The sequence below is a fragment of the Macrobrachium nipponense genome, chromosome 20 (genome assembly GCF_015104395.2).
Source record: "Macrobrachium nipponense isolate FS-2020 chromosome 20, ASM1510439v2, whole genome shotgun sequence".
In the NCBI taxonomy this organism is placed as follows: Eukaryota; Metazoa; Arthropoda; class Malacostraca; order Decapoda; family Palaemonidae; genus Macrobrachium; species Macrobrachium nipponense.
In genome coordinates this window covers 50,757,156-50,784,007 of record NC_061089.1, presented here as the reverse complement: position 1 = coordinate 50,784,007, position 26,852 = coordinate 50,757,156, and the positions used below count along the sequence as shown (strand labels likewise).

Below are 26,852 nucleotides of genomic sequence, written 5' to 3'. Positions count from 1 at the left end.
AGAGGGCTAGGGTTTCCTGTCAACGAATTGGTCCAGTCCAGTTGTCAGACCCTTGTTTTTAGCTTCATCAACTATTAGGTCATATCCTAGTTGGAAGCTACTAAGGTTTAGCAGGCTAAGAGGCAGGATTTATGAAGTCAGCTACCTTAGCAGGTAAGGAATCTAAGAGTATTTGGAATTTATTTTAAATTTTAAAACTCTTACAATGTTGCTGTCTTTGACCCACCTCCAAATGTGTCAATCAGCTATATATATACCTGCCAGGTAAGTGTCATACATGAAAATGATGTTATTATGATATAACAAAGTTTCAGTATACTTACCTGGCAGGTATATATAATTAATTAAATTCCCACCCACCTCCCCTCAGGAGACAGGGTTCAGAGAAAAAATCTGACGAAAATGGGAATGATTCCGAGCACCAGCGCCACGGGAATGGGGTGGCGATCACCTGAACTACCAGTGATCTAGCGGTTGCCGCGAGTTTTGAAAATTCTGCCAGTGCGAACAGAGAATATAGCTATATATATACCTGCCAGGTAAGTATACATGAAACTTTGTTATATCATAATAACATCATTTTTCTTCACATTACATACTATTATTGGCTCTGTTGTTGTTCTCCTCTTTTTGTTCCCTTCATGTTATTTAAGAGATTGGTCGTTTTTTATTTGCTTGATTATTTTATACTCCATGGTACTGTACTGGTACTTTGAGTGATGGGCATGGCATTATTTTGTAATCAGAGAGGAAAAGTTGAATTGCAGACTATTAATATCTCAAAATTCCTCTTCTTTTACAGTTTGCTGAAGTTTCCATGTATTCCCAGAAACTCAGATTTCTGAAAGGAGAGATGAATAATATTTCTGACCGTACAGTGCGTTTGAAGGTAAGTTGAAATTGTAGATAAATAGTATTAAGGCATAAAATATTTCAATTTATTTGCTTTTCTTCAGAATGAATTGGTTTTGAGTATGCTTTTGCTTACAGATTCAAAAACCTTTAGCCTTTTACAAGTGTTGTAATTGTCCATCTTGCCTTTTGTCCTTAATGCCTTTTCACCATAGGATTTGTAATCTACTATATGTCACTCAGGTAACAGATATCCAGTCCACTTTAAAGCCTGTCCCTTTGCCATAACATACTTAACACTGAATGACCCTTAGGGTTACAGTGCTTGAGCTATGTCCCTGAATTTTAGTCTGAATTCTTCAACCTACGCTCTTGGCCTGTCACTTCACATCATTTTACCATTTAGCTCTTTCTATATGCAGTTTTTGCATAGAGAATTCATTTTTGCGAGGAAGCTGCAATTTTTAGCATTGTTTCTTTTGTTAAGAAATTCACAGTTTCGTGAAAACAAATTGTTTAAAAAATATCCACAATTATATATAAAAATATATTTGTCTGTAAAAATATAAAACAAAGACTTTCAAAACCTGAACGGTGTTCCTCATCAGTGTGACGTGAAAATGTAATGAAGAGGATAGTTTCCCCTCTGAAGAGCATCTAAAAAGGTGGGTGGGGCGAGAAAATAATAACAGCCCATCATTGAAGTGCTGGTTCGTGTTTTAGGTAATCCCAAACTCAACAGGCAGTTGCGCCAACCTCCTCGATCTCTGAACCTGCGAAGTTGCTCCTGCTTGCACTGCATAGGTGCCATAGTCAGAAACATCCGGTGGGACGTCGGCTATCTGGAGAGAGAGGGGAAGAGGAAGCAGAGCATCAGGGTTCACATGGTCAATGTCAGTTTTAAAATTAAAGTCTTTTAAAGTATTGCCTGGCAATGAAACTGTTTACAATGAAGACCCCTTTTATAAAACAGTTTGATTGCCAGGCAATACTTAAAAGACTTTAATTTTAAAACTGACGTTGACCATGTGAACCCCTGATGCTCTGCTTCCTCTTCCCCTCTCTCTCCAGATAGCCGACGTCCCAGCGGATGTTTCTGACTATGGCACCTATGCAGTGCAAGCAGGAGCAACTTCGCAGGTTCGGAGATCGAGGAGGTTGGCACAACTGCCTGTTGAGTTTGGGATTACCTAAAACACGAACCAGCACTTCGATGATGGGCTGTTATTATTTTCTCACCCCGCCCACCTTTTTAGATGCTCTTCGGAGGGAAACTATCCTCTTCGTTACATTTTAACGTCACACTGATGAGGAACACCGTTCAGGTGTTTGAAAGTCTTTGTTTTATATCTTTACATAGAAATATATTTTTATATATAATTGTGGATATTTTTTAAACATAGTTTCTTTTATCGCTTGTTACAGCATCCACATGGCCACTTCCCAGAATGGACTACTTTTATTGCTTCCTTTCCAGTCTTTGTAATTATGGTTAGCCTGTGTTGATTTTCAGTCATTTCCTTTGTACTCCATGTTTCCATTTTTTTTTTCTTAACATATGTGATTCTGCTGTAAATGCCTTGTTACATGCATACAGTAGGTCACAGGGCTTCTGTGTCTGAAGTTCAGCATCAGGGAATTGCATAGCTGATTCCTCCAACTGAGGAGCCATAGAGCCTGTGTGTTCCTTTGACTTGGTGCCTGTCCCCTTCTAGCTTCCACAAGACAGTCCCCTTTCTTACCTCTCCAAGATATCACCAGATCATTCCTTTCACTTTACTATTATTACCCTAACAGGAAAGGCAAAATATGAATAAGTACCAGGCATTTGTAGAAAGCCAGGAATACTGGGTTCAGTAGTACAAACTAACAGTAAATTAAACTTTATTATCATTCCGTCTTAACTCACAAATTAAATCAAATTTATGGAAATCGCAAAAAAGTACACTATCACATGATGTAGAGTGCAGCTCTATAAGTGAATGCTTCATTATAATAATTGCACAAAAAAGATATATCAATGACATGGTCTCTAAAAGGTAAAAAGAGATGCATAGAAAGGACCTTCTAAAAGGCTTTTTTTTAACCTATCTGCTCAGTTGTAAGGGAAGCCTCAATCATTACTAATTATTTCTTTACTAGTTTGAGCTTTCATCTCTCAGTAGCACCTTAGCTTGTTAGTAGGGCATAGATAATTATGGTAGTATTCTTTTGGTAGTTTGACCAATTAGTCAAAACAGTTGACTCTCATAGGCTAGCCATAAAGGTGTGTGAAAGTTTATATTTTATATGGACATGTTGTTGTTACTCAGTTCTTTTCAGAGGAGGGCGATGAGGTTGCAACAGCAACAGCAACAGAAGGCTTTGAAATTTGAACAACAAAGAGCCCAGCAAGCAGAGCGTGAGAAGTTCCTTATTGCGCGACCAGTGTGGGCATCACAAGAAGATGAAAAACATTAGGCGTATATTTAAAAAAGGGGGTAAAATCGGTTCAGAACCGATCAAATTCTGACATGTCTGTTTTGGAATGTGCCAGAATTTGTTGCTCTGACACATCTAGTCTGTCTAATTTACACAGTATGATGTATAAATCTCATGATGTATGTTGCCTTCTGATTTTCAGAATGCTTCATTTTTATATTTTGATATGTGTACTTGATTAAGAATTTTACTGAATGTTTTCTCCTGTATATTTGTACGTATTATTTTTCATCATAGGTGTCTATTCTTAATCATTTACTGCATAATTAAGAGCAGGTTTCTGTTTTAACTTGCATACATAACCATAGCATCAAGTGGCTTATATTTCCCAAAAGTTCAAACCTGTTTCTCTTTAGATATTTACACTTTTCAACTAAATAAGTTTTTCATAGTCTATAATATTTATAAATAAATTGTAAATAACTAAACAAAGTGTTTTAGATCCTTACTTATTTAAAACTAGTACTTACTTAAAAGGTAGAATTTATCCTTCTTAGATGTGAAATCTATATTTCTGAAATAAAACACAGGAAAAACTGAGTTAAATAAAACAAAGCATGGAAAGGATCAATTGTCGTACTAGAAGTCATATTGCAGTAGAATTATTACTTTAGGCTCTTAAAGACAACACCATAATCCATAGCCTGCAAATATCAAGTTTTTTTTAGAGTGGATGGTCCTTACTGGAAGATACCAGGGGCAGTATTGAACATTTGAGTCCCCAGTGGTTTTCTGTACAAACGGACTGCAGATTGATAAAATTTTGCATTTATTCTTTGTGATAGCTACCCAAAATACTGGATTAAAGCCAGTTTGAAGGAGAAGACCACGTTGACCATAAAAAGCAATGGTACTATATTTTGTTGAATTTTGCATAGCTTGACACATTAGTGTATTGCAAAAAACTGCATCATATTGTAATTTGCATTCATATTTGTGACCAGTAGCAAAAAGTATTGCATTATTTCTAGTTTTAAAGAAAAGCCCACAGCAAGTTTATTCACAGTATTGCAACAGATTCCAAATTTGCATTAATACCCTAAAAAAGCTGCGAGGCTGTAGCATTGATGATTTGCTGAATATTGCCTTGCTTGTGGCATTCGCTGATTTTACACAAGCAGTAATGCCCCGTAAGGGTGGTGGTGGTGGCGTTAGTGCACCTCGCGCAGTGCACTGTAGGCATTATTTGAGGTTCTTCGCAGTGTCTTCGGACCCCAGCTGCAACCCCTTTCATTCTTTAGACCATACTTCCGTTCATATTCTCTTTCTTCTATCTTACTTTCCACCCTCTCCAAACAGTTGTTTCATAATTCAACTGTGAGGCTTTCCTCTTGTTACACTATTAAAACCTTTTTACTCTCAATTTACCCTCCAGGGTCAAATGACCTAGAAGTCCCAGTGATTAGCCTTTGACCTAAATTCTGTATTCCGTACCATGCCAGGTGGCAATTTAGCTAGGAAATTCTGAAGTTCAAATTGAAAATGGATTGGCTGTTAAAAGACAGTTAACACAGAGAGGTTGGAGCCAGAATGGTTAAATCTTGGCAATAGGATAGGATTGCCAACCTTCACAAAGGCCATAAAATGCTAGCCATTTGTAAAATTAAGCATTTTTTATTGCTTTATGCATTATCAATTGCCTCCTAGTAAAGGGACTGAAATTCCAACACTCAAGTTTTTCTTGTGCTTTGTTCTCCACGAACTCCCAGTCTCCCTTTTCATAGGTCTTTATCCAAGGAGGTCTAGGTCCTCCAACACTTTCAGTACCCTCATGAGCCAAGCTGACAATATCACTTAACATCCTCCCTTGGATTGTATGAAGGACATATCCTAGTTTTCTCTAATGGCCATACCACGTTGAAAGCACCGGCTTTTTTTTGTCTGGTCCCACTGTTATCATTATTTCATCTACTTATGAAATTAAAGTAATTTCCTTTTATGACATAATTTTTCACTCTGTCCTGCCATTTGACTTCTTAAGGCTTCATTTTCAAGTCTATAAAATCTCTAGATATATAGTGGTTTCATTGTCATAATTTTTCATATCATTATAGCCATTCAGGTTGCACTGGACTCATGCATAGTCTAATTTTCTTAAGCATTTCACTCTGAATTCCAAATTTCATTCAGTCTGCCTACTGAGTTTTGATGTCTTTTTTTTAGGTTTTGGTTTCATTTGAATATGAATTTTAGGCCAGTGACAAATATATACTGAAATGACGAATTCTGTCCTTATTGGAGAAGTTTTTAGGATTGATGGTCCCCTTCAAGTACTTTCGAAATTACTTTAATAGTATGCAAAACATTTTGTACACAATAAATGGCCCCGAATTACTGTGGGTTGGCATGTAGTCTTGGCACTTGGTGTTTTTTTGTGTTGGATGAGCGGTTTGTTGGTGACAGTGTTGACGTTGTTGCATATTGGGTTGCTCCTGGAGTTTTTTTTCAATGGTCATACTGTGTTGAAAGCACAGCTTCTTACCCTGATTGTATCTAGTTTCCTGGTGAATAAATGTATTTGAGATTGCGTTTTTTGCCTTGCTGAACCAGGTGTCATATTGGTAATTAGTAACGTAAAGGGGAAAGTGTAGCTGGGGGAAATTTGTAAGCCAGAAGTGGTTAAAGTAAATGTGGGAGGTCTTGCTTGCTTATCTTGTGATTCTGCCACAATTCATATTCAGTTCTTTAGATTTACCGAATTTGCTTTGTCTTATTGTGATCACCTGGAGATCTGGAAGGTCCACCTTATTTAAGCTATGACAGTTTCTTTCTATTTTTTTCTTCAAAGTAGCTCACGAAGTTACCGGCCATGTTTTTGTAGTCACTAGCTAAACCAAGTAGACCTTTTTCTTTTTTGAGCCCCAATACTCCGGCGAAGAGAGGAACATCATTTAGGAAGACACGATGGAAATGGAAGTGCGGGACAGAAGGAAGAAAGGAAGACCAAGAAAGAGATGGTGTGATTGTGTAGGGGAAGATATGTTATGGAAAGGTATTAACGAGAACGATGCACAGGACAAAAATCGATGGAGACGACCCATTCATAACGGTGACCCCATAGAAAAATGGGTTAAAGCTGGGAAGAAGACGACTCCGGCTGTCATGGATTTTTTTTTCTCTTCCCTAAACATTTGTACTGATTTCGGGTTGTGGAAATTGGTCACTGTATAACAATTTTCACTCCTTGATTCTTTCGATGCTTCCATAAATCTTCCATTTTTCTTTTCTTTTTCATAACTTCACTATTAAACCATTTGGCGTTTTCTGTAACTTTTATTTACTTTACTTCTGGACATTAATCATCGTAGTTTGACGGTAGTTTTTTGTAGACTAAAACGGCTTACACATACGTGATTGCCTGTTAAGGTATTCCTCAAATTATACCTGCACTTTTGACTTGTTTTTCTTATTTTCTTTAAGCTTTCAACAATAAATTCATCACCATTAGTTGGTTTTGTTTCTTTGAGTGATAAAAGCCTTTCTGGATATACTAAACGTAACTAGCTTACGTATTGGAAAGATATCACACAGTCAGGCTCCACTTGCACGTCGCTCACATTCCCGTTTTCTCACAAAAGAGGTCGTGGCTTTCAAGTAACTATAAACTCTTTGATTTAGTTTTTCACCGTTCATCTAGATGTAGGTTGAAGTCACCGCACATCAGTACGTATATTTTTGTTATCAGCTAACGAGTTAAGATCACTGAATTCACCTAGGAACGATCTCTTACTTGTGCTTGGTGGTGGTTTATAATTTATGATTTGTATGCTTGTTTGTGTGTGTAATTTTAGTGCTGATGTATTCAAATGTACTGGACACATTTTGGTCCGTTATAGATGCTTTGTATACTTTTTTTCTTGCAAAGATTCCCACTCCACCATCGTTTTTGTTTTCTCTCGGTAGATGATAAAAGTTGAGACCCAGGCATCATTACGTCTAGTTTAGAATAATCAGTTACTTATATTATTCCTTAGCCAAGTCCCCGTTAGCATGCCTAAATCTAGATTGTATTAATTTATAAGATTTCTTATGGTGTTGGTTTGATTTCTTACGGACTGTATGCTTATTAAAATGCACAGAAGTTCACTAGTCAAAGCCATGATCCGTATTATTTTCCGCCTTGGACAATTTTCTTTTTAAATGCGTACTTTTTTGTCATCATATGTTTTGTTTAATATCACCGTGGCCTTTCTTTACACAATTTTTTACACTTTGTGTTATTGGCATATTCATTTGATTTGTGATTTTCACGACATTTAGGGCAAGCTTAAGTGGTCATTTTTACATTATGTTGCACTATGACCAAATTTCTGACACATACGGCATTAATAGGGCATGTAACAGTCGTATACTCTCCATCGGCTATATACAGTGTGCACAACTTGTCACCTTTAGTAGAGAACCTTTCGTATTTATTTTGATGATATAGTGCATATATTTGTCATTTCCAGCTTTCATTTCCTTTACAATGTTCGGGTCGCCCTATTCATGAATGAAATTACGTATCCAGGGATTTTTCTTTGCGTTGTCATTGACAAGTGCTATATATTTGTCATTTTCGGCTTTCATTTTCTTCAACGTTCGGGTCGCCCTATTCCAGGGATTTTTCTTTACATTGTTATTGACAATGTCATTTTCATCCTTCGGGGGACATTCTACTTTTATTCTGGGTTTACCCTTCTCATTCACTGATATATTGCTGGTTTCCTGAATCTCCAGTCTTGCCTTTTCGAAGTTTGTCTTGTCTTGAAATCTTACAAATAAGTGACCATCTCTTGCCGTTTTAACTTGTTCAGCCGGCGCCGTTATTTTACTCATAATTTACCTCTTGTTATTTGCTGTGTGCTCTCTGCGTTTGTAGCTTTGATCAGAAGCACTTATTTTTGTGATAAGTCGATTCAGCATAAGTTTTGTCTATGTTTGTCATAATCTATACATCTTTATCAATGTCAATAATTTTGTTTTGAATTTCATTAAGTTGATAATTACATTACTAGTTTTCGGAACCGAATCCTGAATCAACTTGGCTAATATATCTGTTTGATTTATTTCTTCAGGTTTATCTTCAATGTGTTTTTTGTGTGTTCTTTGCCCAGGTCTCTTGCAATGATTACAGATGTGTAATATGTTGTCACTCCGAAGTACGTTTGTGTTTGTCCTCAATAACTGAATATCTGTAATGGAACCACGTATCACATTTCACAGTAAGTTCCTTCGTCATCAACTTCATCAGAGCAATATGTAGAAGAACAGGACATTGTATATTAAACTGTGTGTATAATAGTCATTGGTAAGTCAGGCCTGTGGGACTTTTGAGGCGCTCACACTAGCAAACAGCTCCAAAGAAAATCACCTGCTGTATACATTTTCGACTCCTTGACCCTTGTCTGGAGAGTCACTGGAGAACGTTAATCTCAAGGTGATTATACCTAAGTCATAATTTGTTAAAATGTCAACATACTTAAAAAAGACCGCCTTCCCGCTTTGACAACTGAAAGATGACGAGTATGGAGTGTTTCCACTTTCAAGGAATTTTAGGGTCATAAAGGAGAACTTCAAGGAATTTTAAATTTCAGGGAATTTCCAAGGAATTTTAATGTTTTTTTCCAGGATTTTCAAGGACATTTTTTATTCTGAAATTTTCATGATTATCTTGAAAACCTTACATTATTGAATTGAAATATATATAATGCATCCTAAAGTATAGCCTATATTGGCTAAATTACATTATCATCAGAGAATCTTATATGCTCTCTCTTTTTCAAACAGCTTGGCATCAAATCATTATTGCACAACTATGCCTTCATCTTCCACTGCCTGTTTCATTACGTTTGCACCTGAATGATATTTGTCCCATTCCTGTACACACCAGGCAACGCACCATCTCTTGAAGTTTCATAACTCAAGTTGCAATACTCAAGTGTCTCAGTTAGTCTTTGCCTCTTTCCAAAAGCAGACGGTTATTACTCAGAGATAAATTCTCAAGCCCATTTTAGGTGATTCATAAACACAATGAAATGGCCATGCTTACAACAAAATTAAAATCTTTTGACTGTTGATCCATATGATTAACTGCATAATCAACTTTATAGTTGATACGTATTGCCATGATCTAAGTGAAAATGACATTGCCTGATTATGGGATGGAGAAGTTACCCTTTTTTCCACGGCCTTTCTTTCAGATGGCAACAAAAATGGCCAGTAGTAGTGAGAACGACAATGATATAGAAAAAAAAAGCAAGGAAAAATGCAACCCGTTAAGTTTGCCAGTAATTAGTTTGGTTAAACTGCTAAACTCTGAAAAATATTCTGTAGAACGCTATTCAAGAATCTATTATGTTTGCATCATGAATCAGAAAGATTCACTTTAAATATCTCATTTCTTATTCTAAAATCTATTCCTAATATTTATTATTTTCTTATTTGTGAATATTTTGAGTAATTTCAGGTATATTCCTGAGTGTAAGGGATAAAAATCTGCATAGGTTTCATATTGCCACCCCCCACCCAAAAAAAAAGATATTATAGTAATTGGTTACATGTGAGAGAAAGGGCAGCGGCATGATTTTTTTCTTTTTCATGTTTTCTGAATTAAACTGGATACCCATGTATTTCGTTTCTGAGAGTAAACGTAATAAGATGTATATTTCTTTTTATTTAATTATCCCCAATTGTTCAATGAAATTTACTGTATTTGAAATTAGTTAGTGTATTCAACTATTATTTTTTTCTTTATGTGAATGTCTAAAATTAGTCAAGGAAGAAATCAAAGAAGATGAAATGGCTGTCGAGGAAAATCAAGGAATTTTGGCAGCCCTTACAAGGAATTTTCATTCCAGCTAGTGGAAGCACTTATATCAAGACCACCGAGAAAGATCTATCTCGGTGGTCTTGCTTATATGGTGTAAATGGAGAGGAGGTTGGTGACGTCACTCATAAGTAGCCAATCAGGACAAAGAAGTAGTTTTCAATTACGGCTTGTTTTAATTTATTTTTATTTTTATTATTATTGTCAGTATCAGTATCTGGAATATAACAAAAATTTTAAACTTTACTTTAAACTTAAGAAGCTATTTGTATTATAGCGAAACTTAAAAAAACAAATAGGTAGAAATCATATTTTATTTTTTTTACCACAGTGGTCAATTGGGATGACGCTACCTCAAGATACCTTGGTTAGTCGCCGACCCTGAATGTCTAATTTCCTTGTTCTGTACGTGTGAACGTGGCCTTCTTGAACTGCAATCGAACTGAGAATGTTTTTCGACATTGCATTCACATTCAATTTCGATTGGTGCAAATGCAACCCACAGTACTGCAGTGTAGGCTACTTACCTGAAAGAAGTCAACATTGTGCACAAAGAGGTAAGAATAGGCTTCCTTAATCTAACCTAGGCTTAGGTTAATTGTTAAATTTTTAATGGTTGAAGTAGCTGTATTGCAGTCATATTACAGCATATTGGAACATTACGTTGGTATTCGTGATAAGCTGTCGAAAATCCTGGATTAGACTCCAGGCCAGTGGTTCTCAACCTGGGGGCGCCAGCAATTTCCAGGGGAGGCGCGAGCCCCAGGGAAAAATGAATAAAAAAATCTCAAATTATACTCGTTATTTTCTTAACAAAAGTGAGGAACTAATATTCAGAAGTTTATGAAAAAATGCAAAAGTATCTCCTTATAACGTTACGGCACAGGATATAGGTACGGCAGCCGTATCCTGATCGTGGTAGATATTGGTACGGCAGTGAATTGCGCATACGTCAATTTCAGACTTCCTGCCGTACAAATAATATAGTGCGGTGAGGGTACGGCAGATTCTGTCATTGGTGCCGTATTTGCGCTCTTGGCTTGCTGTAGATACGGCAGTTAGCTGTATCCGTTTACCAGTTTGCTAATCATACTGTATTATGCAAACCTGAGTTCGGCTTTTAGGTGGGACAGTCACGCTTTTTGAACATCTGTCCCCCTTTTTTCAGTTAGCAAAATGTCCCTCCCCCCTTTTTTTGTTTGTTTAGCTTTTGTGAATTTTGTCCCGCTTTTTTGTACTACAAAAACAACACTATCCCGATTTTAATGGAATAATGCTGAAATTTGGTTTAACTTTGCCATTTCACTACCTGGTAAATTCTATCGTCTTCTCCGACAGCTGCAATATACCCAATGAAGTGAATTAAAAGAATATTGTAAAGTGTATAACGGCCCTTGCAACTGCTGATGTCGGGCAGAGTAAAGGGCCGAGAAAGTCACCAAAGGTACGATGGTAGTGTATATATTTATATATAATCCTCTTTGAATCTCCTCTTCGGAATTCTTTTCAGGGCCGATTCGATCGTTCGTGATCTACGTATATACCATGAATTACCCAATTTTTGAAAGTTTGAGTCTTCATAGATGTCTATGGCTTTCTTCAGCTCGTTAAAGCCTGAAAACATCTGTTTTTCGGCGAAAAATAATGTATTATTCCGCGGTCCATGCTGTTCCGTCACCATTTATCTTGCTGTCACTGATATGCCCAAAGACTGTGTATATATTTCAGTATATAGTCTTCAGATATGCGTGAGGCGGTAAGCAAGGGTTCGCGCATGCGCAATTCACTGCCGTACCAATATCTACCGAGATCGGGTTACGGCTGCCGTACCAATATCCAGTTCGTAAAGGGCGGCGGCGGCGGCGGCGGCGGGCGGCGGCGGCGGCGGCGGCGGCGGCGGCGGACGGCCGGGGTGGGGGGGTGGGGGTGGGGTGCTACTTTCCTAGAGTCTACTACTCTAGTTAGGCTCGTTGGGCTAACAATGTTTTGTAATTATTGACCTCCCTCCCTATCCCTCGAAACCCCTTCTTTTTCTCTTTTTCTTTTTAATTCTGGGAGGGTATTTTACTCATATACAAGGGGGGCCGTGGAAGGAAGGACCGACTCTTAGAGGGGGCGTTGTCATATAAAGGTTGAGAACCGCTGGTCTAGGCTAGCGCTATACTGAGTTTGAAGGGGAAGACACTAGACCACTTTCACCTCAAAAAGCAATAAACCAACGGTACCTAGGCCTAATAGGCATAGGCCTAGTCGAGCCATGATTTTGGCACATTGAAACAATAGTATATAGGTAGTAGTAATATGTTTTTTGGTTAATAAGCTATTCATCAGTCTATAGTAGTAGTACTCCTATATCACTTCAGGGGTATCATTTTAGGTAGAACAACTACAGAAGAGCTCCACGGGGATTTAGGCTACCTATGGAAGGGTGGGGAGAGAAAGCGGACATCATGTTATGATCCGCGCACAGAGATTGACAGTTTGTGTTTCTTTACATGTACTGTCGGCCAAAAAACTCTTGGCAGAGTTTCATAATTTTTCGTTCACCTGCCTGACGCACGATTCATGCCTTATTTATCTATTTTTCTTTTCAAAGATGGAAGAAATTATATGTAATGCTGTTAAAAACAGTCACTGATATCTTTAGAACATTGTGTTATGTTATTATGTAAAACTATTTTCCATATAGCAAAATTGACGTGAACGAAACGAAGTGATAAAAAACGTCATATCACAACCATAGATATACATTACCAAATAGATAGGAGACACCTATCACTAGTAGTATCGCATAAACATAGTCCTTAAATTATCATTTCAATATTAAGTTGAAGGTAGTTGAACTTTTCCATTTGTTAAATTTTACAGAATACATTGGAATCTCACAAAATGCTATCAAATTTAAAACCAAAAAGAAAAAAAAAACATCCTAACAGTGTGAACCAGGCGACCTCACTCTATTGCTTTTGATGTTATGTGCATGGGAATCTAATGTCAGTGTGTCATTTATCGGTCTAAGAAACATCCCTAGATGAGCGAGAGACAATTATTGCACTGCATTCGGTGCAAGTTCCTGTTGGAGAGATATCAAGAAAGCTTTATAAACCGGAGAGAATCATACATAGAAAAATCAAATTATTTAAAGAACGGCAAAATTTAGAACATGGGCCTAGAGGTGGAACACCTCGAAGCACCACAAGAGAGCAAAACAATACAATAGTGTAAATGTTGCTGAGCAACATTCATTTGTGAATTTTGAATTCTAGTGCCTCGTCACGACATTACTGAACCAGGAATCATGACTAGCTCTACGCTTAGGACAGGTGTCTGATGAATACTTTAGTTGGAGAGGAAGAGGTTTTTAAATCTACACTTGAAATCTTTGATAGTTGTCTAATGAATAAGTCTAATGAATAGGCAAACTTATCTTTGATGGAGAGAGATTCAGTTAGGCTTACTCTTTTTGTTTTGTTTTTTATCGGTGGCCAGTGAATACCACGGATAGGGAGGGAAACGGTTTCAATGATGCATGCATTTTTTTCTTCCAAAAACTAAAGAATACATTTTATTGGGAGATACTTTATTAACATAGGCCTAATCCTTCCATCACTCCTATACGCCGCCACTGCTCTCTTCTACATCTCAGGCGACTAGATCAGACTTCTCACTACGAACTCCATCTGGTGAAAGCATCACTAATGATAGCTGTTATTTTAAAATTGCCCGCGCCGACAACGGACGCTTTAAAATGCATGTTTATAAAATATTTTCTGTTCAAAGAAACTTTATCTTTCATCCCACAAAATATGTGCATACACTCGTGTTACACCCTGTAGCCGTCAAAGAGCAACCGTTTATTAAACAGTAGGTTTTTCTTGAAAAAAAACAACAACAACATATGAAATAGACTTAAACGAGAACGTCACCTTTCATATCTCTTATCCTTTCAGCTACTTATAATATGCTTATGGTAGTAGGTCTAGGTATACATGTGAAATTAATTTGAATTAATTTCTATTTAGAAGAAATGAATAGCTACAGAAAGATCAACCTAAGAAAGCTTTACAGAAAGTTAGTCTTTCTTAATGTTTTCGTCAATTTTGACTCCCACAGCTCTCCAACGTGTCCAAATGAAACAGGATGATATGCAAGGAATTCGATGAAAAATAAGACTGAATTATATTAGTTTGATTTTTTATGATTTTTGCTTTTTGACTTTGTTTGTAGCTAGGTCAGAGTTAATTATGTTTAAGCAATTATGAAAGGATAAGAGAAAGGCGAACATGGCTAATAAAACAAGAATAACGGGAATAGTCAAATAAAGCAGATTAATATATATATATATATATATGTCGATTTAGATATTCATTAATATTACGTATCCGAGAGAGTATAGACCTAGGCTAATCATGTGGAAAATCAGAAGTCCAATTTAGGCCCACTAAGTGTGTCATGCAAAATTATTTTATTGATCAAAGGACAAAATTAGTTTAATTAAACATCGTTTTCAAAGAATGTTAACGCCTTGATGTATTATTTATCGGCTGTAGGAGACGAAATGACAACACCCCAGTGCAGTACGATACGTTGAGTAAAGACTCGAGCGGCAGCAAAGCCAACTTCAAAATCTTCGGTATGCTGTCACGAAGCTAGAGTTGAGAATAAAATTAGAAATCGTGGACCCATCGGTATATATTTTCCTTACTTTGCAAAATAATTATCTTTAATACGTTGAATAAGTCTACTCAATTCTAATGTAATTTATATCTAGTATTGCACCTTTGAAAGGAAATGTTATTTATTGTTAAGTAAATAATCTGGCACCTGCATACGGCAATATTTCCTTAACGAACAATGAATTAAGAAACTACGCCAATTCTTCGTTGGCCGTCTGTACGTTGACACCTTTATGAGGTAAGGGGTGGAGGTGGGGGTGGGGCTAGGGGTGGAGGGTGACTAGGGACAGGGGACTTACTGTATACTGTTTGTGGGAGACATTCAAAAGACACTGGGGAGACATTAAGAGACTTCATTAGTATTATTATAAGTTAATTGGCCATGCCAGATCATTAATCGTTTGGGGAGTGCCCCGTCTGAAGGTGTCTCTCTCTCTCTCTGAAAAAAGAGAGGAAATAATGAAATAAAACTCGTGAAGAGCAGACATGGGTTCGACACTTAGCCCAAAGACCTCAACTGGGGTCTCGCCCATCAAATATGCAGCGTCCTTATCTTTTATTTAACTTGTGGGGGGCTGGGGGGAGTTGGGGGCGGAAGGTTATGCTCTTGGTTCTATTGGTCTCTATTTGAGTGACGGTAAGTCTGTCTACCTGTCTGTCTATTTGTCTGTCTGTGTTTTGTTTCAGGAGTGTCTGGTCCTGTTCTGAAGGACACCTAAAGAATGTATCTTACTAGGAGATGTAATGAATAGGTAGATTTTTAAAGTTTATATATATATACACATATATATATATATATATATATATATAGATATATACATACATATATATATATATATATATATATATATATATATATACGTATATGTATGTATAGTATATAATTATTTATATACACACGTAAATATAGGTATATATATATATATATATGTATATATATACTTTTATATATATATATATACATATATATATATATATATATATATATATATATATATATATAGTATATAATTATTTATCTACACACGTAAATATAGGTATATATATTTAGATATATATGTATATATATATATATATATATATATATATGTGTGTGTGTGTGTATATATATATATATATATATATTATTCTTTATTCCCTAAGAAAAGAAAGAAAAAACTAGAACAGGGTTCGGGTCAAGGTTCACCACTGCCTCCATGCTTTTGTGAAAGGAAAAAGTAAACAATAGTCATTGAGTAACTATGCCAAGTGCGTCCTTTTAGTCGTCTAAAAAAAATGCAAGCCATATAATGCTGAATTATCTGCTCGAATTGCGCTCTTTCATTCATTAAAGGAAAGTGCGAATGAAGTTAAGCGCTTTATTAATAAACTTAACCACTCAAATTGCAATATTTGTAGAGTTTTTAACTCGTGATGTAATTATGGACGAATTTGATTTACAATAACAAATGATATTTTTTATTTTCAGCCTAAGTATTGTATCAGACTTCTTTTAAGTATTTTTGTATAATTTAAAAAAAAGGGGGGGGGGCTTTTTTTTTATGCCTTCATTTATTTGGAATTCTCTCTCTCTCTTTATTTCGATTAAAGAGTTGAACAGAAGTTGGTAGAATTTCTCTCTCTCTCTCTCTCGAATAAAGTGTTGAAACAGAAGTTTGGTAGAATTTCTCTCTCTCTCTCAATTAAAGAGTTGAAACAAGTTTGGTAAAATTTCTCACTCTCTCTCTCTCTCGATTAAAGAGTTGAAACAGAGGTTTGGTAGAATTTCTCTCTCTCTCTATCTGATTTTTTTATCTGATTTTTTAAAATCAATTTTCTTGCTCTCCTTCCGTTTGACTTCACTGTAGTTTTCTTGTTTCTCTCTATCTCATCTATTTTCCGCTTTTTTGGTTTCTTCCTGTGTCCAGTCTTCTTCCTGTGGTCCAGTCTTCTTCTGTGTCCAATCTTCTTCCTGTGTCCAGTCTTCTCCTGTGGTCCAGTCTTCTTCCAATGTATCAGTCTTCTTTCCCTGTGTCCAGTCTTCTTCCTGTGATCCCAAGTCTTCTTCCTGTGTTCCAGTCTTCTTCTGTAAATCAATGTGCTCTTCTTCCTGTCCAGTCAGTCTTCTTCCTGTGGTCCAGTCTCCTTCGAATTTCTGTGTCCAGTCTTCTTCCTGTATCCAGTCCCAAGTCTTATTACCTGTTATCCAGTCTTCTTCTGTGTTCCAGTCTTCTGCCTATCCAAATCTTCTTCCTGTGTCCAGTTCTTCTTCCGGAATCAAGTTCTTCTTGTGTCCAGTTTCTTCCTGTATACCAATCTTTTCCCTGTGTCCAGTCTTCTTCCTGTATCCATCTTCTTCCTGTGTCCAGTCTTCTTCCTGTATCCAATCTTCTTCCTGTGTCCCAGTTTCTTATGTATCCAATTCTTTTCCTGTGTCCAGTCTTCTTCCTGTATTCAATCTTCTTTCTGTGTACGTCTTTCTTCCTGTATCCAATCTTATTCCTGTGTCCAGTCCTTTTGGTCCTGTCTCCTTGTGCCGTCCTTTGCAGACCTTCTTGCTTCTTTCCTCCTCTTTCCCTCAGTCCTTGGAGGAAGGCTCTGTTGTCGAGAGGCTGAATCAAAGACGCTTGGTGCTGATTGGTTGGTTTGAGAAGCTGACGGAAGCTTCGATTCTTCTCTTGTGGATTTCGAAGTCTTCTTCCTTCCTTGGAGACAGACGGAGGCAATTGGGATTCTTTAGCAATTTGAGCAGTGAAGATCTCTGTGGCTGTATTCGACGGAGCCACAGCTCTGCAAGAGGCTTCAGATTCTTTCGAAGTCTTTCTCCTTCCTTGGAGGCAGACGGAGACTGTGTTCGTTCGTCCTCCTCCCCGTGTGTGTTGAAGGGCGAGTTTCATTTTTGGGATTCTTGAGGATTTTGGGAAGCCTTTCTCCTCTCTGTTCTCGTAAGTAGTCCTATTCTCACTCTTCCTCTGTAGTAGTTCCAGTATCCAAATGCCTCTTCCAGTATCCAGTCCTCCTTTTGGTCCTCGTCTCCTTGTGATGTCCTTTGCAGACCTTCATGCAATCTTCATCCACTTTCTCTTAGCCCTTGGCGACAGACCCTGTTGTCGAGAGGCTGAGTCAAAGATGCTTGATGCTGATGGTTGTTTTGAGAAGCTGACGGAAGCTTCGATTCTTCTCTTGTGGATTTTGAAGTCTTCCTTCCTTCCTTGAAGACAGACGACGGAGACAGTGTGTTCGTTCGTCCTTCGTCTTCCTTCCTTCGTGTCTTGAAGGGCAATTTCCTTTCGGGATTCCTGAGGATTGCAGAAGCCTTTCTCCTCTGTTCTCGTAAGTAGAATAGTCCTTTTCTCATCTTCCTCTGTAGCAATTTGAGCGGAGAAGATCTCTGGGGTAGGATTCGACGGAGCTGTGGCTCCGTCGAGGATAACAACATCTCCAGAGATTTTCAAGTTCAAATGCTCAAGAATTCCAAGGTGAAGGCGCTCTTCTGGACACACACAGAGAGGAGGCCGAACGAACGAACGAACGAACATACTGTATCCGAATAGCTAGGTCAGAGTTAATTATGTTAAGCAATTATGAAAAGGATAAGAAGAAAGGCGAACATGGCTAATAAAACAAGAATAACGGGAATAGTCAAATAAAGCAGATTAATATATATATATATATATATATATATATATATATATATATATATATTGTCGATTTAAATATTTATTAATATTATGTATCCGAGAGAGTATAGACCTAGACTAATCATGTGGGAAAATCAGAAGTCCAGTTTAGGCCCACTAAATGTGTCATGCAAATTATTTTATTGATCAAAGGACAAAATTAGTTTAATTAAACATCGTTTTCAAAGAATGTTAACGCCTTGATGTATTATTTATCGGCTGTAGGAGACGAAATGACAACACCCCAGTGCAGTACGATACGTTGAGTAAAGACTCGAGCGGCAGCAAAGCCAACTTCAAAATCTTCGGTATGCTGTCACAAAGCTAGAGTTGAGAATAAAATTAGAAATCGTGGACCCATCAGTATATATTTTCCTTACTTTGCAAAATAATTATCCTTAATACGTTGAATAAGTCTACTCAATTCTAATGTAATTTATTTCAAGTATAGCACCTTTGAAAGGAAATGTTATTTATTGTTACATAAATAATCTGGCACCTGCATACGGCAATGTTTCCTTAACAAACAATGAATTAAGAAACTACGCCAATTCTTCGTTGGCCGTCTGTACATAGGCTAGATGAGAATAAATGTAGATGTAGTCTGTGTACATACATGATAGTTACATTGGCGGAAACGCCAGAGAATTTTACACAATGGTAAGGGCAAACATCGCAGTGGAGCCATCGCCATCGGATGGATCAGCCTTATTCACTCGATATTTAAGTATTTCTATATAAGCATTCTGCATCGTTCGTCCCCACGAATACGAACCCCACCAGGAATTGGGGCGTCAAATGTATTTCGCATTGTTTAGTATGAGCCCCTGGGGGTTAATTACAGTTGTCCGAGAGAGTATAGACCTAGACTAATCATGTGGGAAAATCAGAAGTCCAGTTTAGGCCCACTAAATGTGTCATGCAAATTATTTTATTGATCAAAGGACAAAAATTAGTTTAATTAAACATCGTTTTCAAAGAATGTTAACGCCTTGATGTATTATTTATCGGCTGTAGGAGACGAAATGACAACACCCCAGTGCAGTACGATACGTTGAGTAAAGACTCGAGCGGCAGCAAAGCCAACTTTCAAAATCTTTCGGTATGCTGTCACAAAGCTAGAGTTGAGAATAAAATTAGAAATCGTGGACCCATCAGTATATATTTTCCTTACTTTGCAAAATAATTATCCTTAATACGTTGAATAAGTCTACTCAATTCTAATGTAATTTATTTCAAGTATAGCACCTTTGAAAGGAAATGTTATTTATTGTTACATAAATAATCTGGCACCTGCATACGGCAATATTTCCTTAACGAACAATGAATTAAGAAACTACTCCAATTCTTCGTTGGCCGTCTGCACATAGGCTAGATGAGAATAAATGTAGATGTAGTCTGTGTACATACATGATAGTTACATTGGCGGAAACGCCAGAATTTTAAACAATGGTAAGGGCAAAACATCGCAGTGGAGCCATCGCCATCGATGGATCAACCTTATTCACTCGATATTTAAGTATTTCTATATAAGCATTCTGCATCGTTCGTCCCCACGAATACGAACCCCACCAGGAATTGGGGGCGTCAAATGTATTTCGCATTGTTTAGTATGAGCCCCTGGGGGGTTAATTACAGTTGTCCGAGAGAGTATAAGACCTAGACTAATCATGTGGGACAAATCAGAAGTCCAGTTTAGGCCCACTAAATGTGTCATGCAAATTATTTTATTGATCAAAGGACAAAATTAGTTTAATTAAACATCGTTTTCAAAGAATGTTAACGCCTTGATGTATTATTTATCGGCTGTAGGAGACGAAATGACAACACCCCAGTGCAGTACGATACGTTGAGTAAAGACTCGAGCGGCAGCAAAGCCAACTTCAAAATCTTCGGTATGCTGTCACAAAGCTAGAGTTGAGAATAAAATTAGAAATCGTGGACCCATCAGTATATATTTTCCTTACTTTGCAAAATAATTATCCTTAATACGTTGAATAAGTCTACTCAATTCTAATGTAATTTATATCAAGTATAGCACCTTTGAAAGGAAATGTTATTTATTGTTACATAAATAATCTGGCACCTGCATACGGCAATATTTCCTTAACGAACAATGAATTAAGAAACTACGCCAATTCTTCGTTGGCCGTCTGTACATAGGCTAGATGAGAATAAATGTAGATGTAGTCTGTGTACATACATGATAGTTACATTGGCGGAAACGCCAGAGAATTTTACACAATGGTAAGGGCAAACATCGCAGTGGAGCCATCGCCATCGGATGGATCAGCCTTATTCACTCGATATTTAAGTATTTCTATATAAGCATTCTGCATCGTTCGTCCCCACGAATACGAACGCCACCAGGAATTGGGGCGTCAAATGTATTTCGCCCTGTTTAGTATGAGCCCCTTGGGGTTAATTACAGTTGTCCGAATAAATATTACTGAAAATTCTTCTTCAGGAGGTAAAATTGCATAGGAAAACTGCAACTGTCATAGTCTAGGCCACCGCGGAATAGTGATATAAATCTACCAATATTTAATTGTCTTGATGTCGTAAATTGGAGGTGATATTCATGTTATAAACTCACATGTTACAACTTAACTTTATTGCACTTAGCCGGATTACAACAACAATACACGCCGACATCTGGGGGTGGCATTAGGAATCATGGAACTGTTGGTAGTGTTCTCAACAATACAATTATCAGAATTACTGAATAATTATTAATAATATAACATCTTTTCGTCTTTTAAAATTAATTTTATTTGGATGGATTATCAGTTAGAATACTACACTGAATTTACTTTGATAGGTTACTGGTTAGGACTATAATCAGCTCTAAAAGTTATTAACATTCAAAATATTGTACACTATAATGGATATGTGGTTGCACCTGTTCAAAAATAAAATATTCATTCTTGGTATAAAATTAAACATGCCATTCAAGAATATACACACCAAATCGATACGCTTCATAATCATAACATTTATATGACATTAAAGAAATTACGTACAACATTAGTACATTCCATAATCAGAATACTTAGAGGGTCATTTATTTCTGGTTGACCTTGTTTGTCTGTCACTTTCAACTTTATTTTCCACTTTGACAGGAGTTTCAATTTCATTACCATTGAGGTCAATAGTTACTGGTTCATTTACCTTGGGCATATGCACATCACTAGAGGTTTCTTTCAACTGAACTCTATTCCTTCTAAATAGCTTGCCTTCACTTTCAATTAGATAAGACCTTTCATCTAATCGTTCCACAACTTTCCTTTTTCCCAGACCCTTTTGCCCAGAACATAAGGTTTAAGACATACATTATCTCCTTCATGCAAAATACTTAAATCTTTAGCATTTTTATCATAATAGAATTTACTCTTAGCATTTTTTATTTTCTTCCTTACCTTAGCCAAGTAACTTGGATAACATTGGTAATTTGGTATTTGTTCTCCAACCTACTGTTATGGGCTGGCGTCTTTATCACTAGTAGGAGTATTCCTATGGTCCAAAATGGCTAGATAGGGATCTTTATTACTTTCAATAGCTTTTCTAATTCTAATTAAACGTTTAGATGTTTTCACTGCAGATTCGGCCATACCATTAGATTGGGCATATGTAGGACTACTTGTCCTATGTTCGAAATCATAATCTGTTGCAAACTGTTTGAAATTCTCATTTACAAATTGAGGTCCATTATCACTAATCAATACACAGGGCAATCCATACCTAGCAAAATGAGATTTAAGTTTTCTAATCACTGTACTGGCTAATGTGTTTTCTAGATAGTCAATTTCCCAAAAATTGCTGAATTAATCAACAGTTATAAGATAATTATGCTTTTCAATACTCATTAGATCAACTCCAACCTTTTGCCATGGCCGATCAGCAATTTCATGATTAATTAAGTTTCCTTTTGTTGAGCACAAGGGAATTTATTACAAATTTCACATGATAAGATGAATTGCTTTATATAAGAGTTCATTCCTGGCCAATAGATACATTCTCTGGCTCTCCTATATGTGCTGAATGAACGACCTGCATTATCTTATGTCTGAGGTTTAATGGAATGACTTCAATTACTCTTAAAAATTAACCCGTCTTGAACTGAGTACTCATCCTTGGTATGACTATAGGCTTTGACTACATTAGGTATCTCATCATTTCCTTCTGGCCAACCTTTTAAGATTAATGATTTTAAAATTTGCAAAGTTTCATCCTGGTCTGTTTCATATTTAATTTCATCAAGACCCTCTTTTCTTACTGGCAAATAATCAAGCATGTTAACTTGCTCAAATTCACTTTCTTTATAATTATCTAATGGCAAATAAGATCTCGAGAGTTCATCAGCCACATACATTTCCTTACCTTTTTTATGTATGATTTCAACATCGTACTGTAGAATGTTAAGCAAACATTCCTTGCAGTCGCTTGGGAGCATTACACAAGGGTTTCAAAACAATACTAGCAATAGGTTTGTGATCCCTCTCAACAATTACTTTACGACCATAGACACACTCATGAAATTTTCTAAGACTAAAAACAATAGCAAGTGTTTCCTTTTCAGTTTGTGCATACCTTTTTTCGGTTTCTGATAAAGCACGGCTAGCAAAAGCAATTGGTTTACCACACTAACAATACTGAACCTAGCCCATTTTGTGAAGCGTCACACTGTATGACAAGGTCTAAGTTAGGGTCATAGTATTGCAGTATTGGACCATTAGTGATTAGCCTTTTTGACTCAGTGAAAGCTTTTTCTTGTTTTTCTGTCCAATGTTATTCGGTATTTTGATGAGTTAATTTTCTTATTGTTTCTAATACCTCAGATAAATTAGGAAGGAATTTACTTAAGTAATTAACCATACCTGTAAACTCTTTAACACCAGTTACATCAGTAGGTGGTTTCATATTCAGGATAGCTTCCACCTTTTTAGTGTCCGGCATGAGACCTTTACTTGCGATTTTATGACCTAAGAAAGCAATTTCAGATTTTCTTAATACGGCCTTGAACTTATTAAGTTTTATACCCTGAGTAACTGTTTTTGGAAAATCTCACCACTAACTTTTAAACCGAATGGTAGTCTGAGCCACCTGTAGCGACCAAAAGGGGTTTGAAAAGTGGTTAAAAAACTAGATTTTTCATCAAGAACACAATGCCAATACCCATTGGCCAAATCAAAAGATGAAAAACCCTTTGCCTTTGACAGTTGGGGTAGAATACCATCAATTACAGGGATAGGATGATGTTCCCTTTTTAGAGACTTGTTTAAAGCTTGTGGATCAATACAAAATCTTAAATCCTTATTCTTCTTTTCAGCTACAACCATCCGACTCACCCAGTCAGTAGGTTGGTCAACTTTAGCTACTATTTTATGTTTTTCCATTTCATTTATTTTCTTATATACTCTGTTTTTAAGGTTAACTGGAACTCTGCATTTAGGAATCACTACTGGTTCTGCATTTGTGTCAATGGTTACTCTAACAACATTTTGGAATGTACCCACATCAGTATTAAATACATTGTCATATTTATCAAGTACATCTTTAGTTGTAGAAATATTTTCATAATTAACTGTAATAAGTCCCATTTGCTCTTATGTTCTTTTACTTAATAATGGAGTGTATTTACAATTAACAACCAAAAATTCAAGGTTATATTTCTTCCTATTCTTGCAATTTCTAATTACTAACCTGCACTTTCCCTTAGGCCTAACTGTGTCTAAAGTCCACACTTCTAGGGTAGTGTCAAGGCTTTAAATTGACATTAGGAATTAAATATTGAGGAATTATATTTATGCTAGCTCCACAATCTATCCTTGAAATTTGATTACTTTACCATTAACTTCAAAATCAGCTTCAATTAGCTTATCCTTTTTACTAGACACTTAGGCTAAGGCCCCACCGAATCCGTCGCGGCGCGTCGCGTGCGTCTAACACGGCTACGCGTTTTGTGCGTTTCGATCAACTGTTATAGTTCAAACACGAGTGGCCCCACACGACGCATAAGCGTGCGTGGCGTCAGGTGCGTTACCGGACTAGACGCATAAGGAACAAAACATTTTGTTTTTAGCCGCACGTGGACGTGCGTCTTCCGCATGAAGGAAGAAATTGTGGTAGACCTACAACAACCTGCATTTGAACCACCTGCCCAACTTTGAGTTATAATCAAATGTGATGATTTGTGGTTATGATAAAGGATTAAAGTATTTTTTTATTATATTCTAATGGATACATTTATGTAAATATCTTTGTTTCAGAAGTTCCTGTATCAAAGTGTTCAGTTCACACACAATTCTACGTATCTTAATTTTTGTATTAAATGAAATAAAGTGCAACTTTAATTTCGAAATCAGTAATCCTTCCCTCAGAGTTACTACACTACAAGTTTCTTACGTTAATACTTATCTTCTGTAATTTGTATCAAATTTTGATATTCGAGATATAATGCCCTAGTGAAATAGTCAAAGGTTTTCGGCGGCATCCGACAATATTAAAAAAAAAAACTTGTCTGGACGCTATCGTAACTTCTGAAAGTTTTGCTCATTCTCCACTCTTTCCTCATCTAAAGTTATGTCATAAGTCCAGATTTTCCTACTGTTCAATGCCTCTAATTTGGTTGACAGCACCGAGTCAGGGGAAAACCTCGCACTCTCCCTTCATAACGGCAACTACTGCTGAAGTTTGAATTGTCCGTCTTATAACCGTCACTCGTGTGTCTGGTTGGGCCACACTCGCAGAAGACGGAGACGCTTGTAGACGGATAGCCGTGTTGCACGCACGCGACGCGCCGCGCCGGATTCGGTGGGGCTTTAGCCTTAAGCAAATATTCACATTCAGATTCATCTGAACTACTCAGAAAGTCATTGTCATTACCTGATACATAATTTATTTTTCTACTTTTACATTTAACAGCATAATGATTATATTTACTACATTTTATACATTTCTTACCATGAGCTGGACACTTTTCCTTACGCCTTTCATGTTTTTCCCCACAAAATTTTGCAAGGGCACAACTTATATGTAGGAATACTGGGTCTACTGAACTTAGGCTTACCTTCATTATTTTCATGCCTAGGCCTACCATCATGGTCTGCGTTGTGTCTGCTACCAGTAGTCTTCTCCCTTCTAGGCTTTTATCTCACTTTGGCCACACTGTCATTGGTCTGACGAGGAGTAGACTTGATGATGTCCATCTGCCTTTTGCTTGCTTGAAAGGCCAAACATAAATCCAATGTCTTCTCAAGGGTAAGGTCTTCAACTTTAAATAACTTCTGACGAAAATTGTCCTCAGTGCATCCAAACACCACTTGGTCCCTCAGCTGCTTGTCTCGTTGGTTATCATAGTTGCAGTCCTTCACCAGAATCTTCAATCAGGTAACATAGGCTTCCAATGTTTCGTTTGTTTCCTGCATACATCTTCGAAACTTGTACCTTGCTACAAGTTCATTCTTGCACAGAGAAAAATAGATGTCAAATTTCGCTAAAACATCCTTCAACACATTGGCTGGATTAGGGTTACCGGTTGCTGGGACTGGAAATTCGAAAGAGTTGTAAATCTGTTGAAGTTCTTCACCTCCAATGTTTAAAAGTAGGGCCACTGTAGTCTCTTCAGGTCCTTCTCAGAAGCAAGTAAATAAATCTCGAACCATTGCTTAAAAGACTTCCATTCACGTTCGTTGTCGGCCCCTAGGCTAGCAGTGAATTTTGCTGGGGCTACAAGATCTTCCGTCGACGAAGCCATGTTTGCCGGTCGGGAACACTCAGTATTTCTGGGTTCGACCTGTGTCGGCCAGTGAAATGTTCCTGTAACACACATTTCTAGGTATAAATAGATGCTAAATATACCAGAAAAAAAGCCAAATGGAATGCTGAAGTTACTACCTCCAGCTTGCTCACGCTCATCCATTAAGGGTGTTGGTATAAACAAGGGCGAGTGGAAGCCACTACCACAGATATTCTGCCAATTAGAAGTCTCCTTTCAAAACCCCTATCTAGATAGGTGCCGTTACAACGTCTACCTTCCGCTCGCTACTACTACAACATCTGCCCGAAAGCTCATTCCTGATTTAGCACGTATAGTGTTCGCACACGCTGCTTTTTCGCTGTCCCCAGGAAGTGTTTTGTGACGAAGCATGTCTTCTCTAGAGCCCCAAGCTTCTTCATCTAAGTTGAGTATTCCATTTATAGTTTTTGAATCTTGTGGGGGCACGATGCATTCAATTTTGGACCTTTATTGAAGTCCTTTTGTTTTCATGAACCGGGTATGACGCCTCTCTCGATCCGCCATTTTGGGTGCATGACTCGTGGCGTGCATGATTTTCTCAGTTTTTTATCTCGTGATATATTTTGTTCACCGTTTAG

General features: G+C 37.2%; 1 protein-coding gene and 1 long non-coding RNA gene across 3 annotated transcripts in view; both read left to right on the top strand.

Annotated features, from left to right (window-relative positions):
• Window positions 1-3,317, top strand: part of LOC135225797 (biogenesis of lysosome-related organelles complex 1 subunit 6-like) — a 33,645-nt gene extending 30,328 nt beyond the window's left edge. The window contains exons 4-5 of the mRNA XM_064265291.1: window positions 803-889; window positions 3,175-3,317. Of these exons, the coding sequence (XP_064121361.1) occupies window positions 803-889; window positions 3,175-3,312 (225 nt within the window). The 3' untranslated portion in view covers window positions 3,313-3,317. The remainder of the gene's footprint in view (window positions 1-802; window positions 890-3,174) is intronic.
• A 7,186-nt stretch (window positions 3,318-10,503) lies between these two features.
• Window positions 10,504-26,852, top strand: part of LOC135225734 (uncharacterized) — a 74,339-nt gene continuing 57,990 nt past the window's right edge. For both annotated transcript variants that reach the window (XR_010317078.1, XR_010317079.1), the window contains exon 1: window positions 10,504-10,698. This is a non-coding gene — a long non-coding RNA (uncharacterized LOC135225734). The remainder of the gene's footprint in view (window positions 10,699-26,852) is intronic.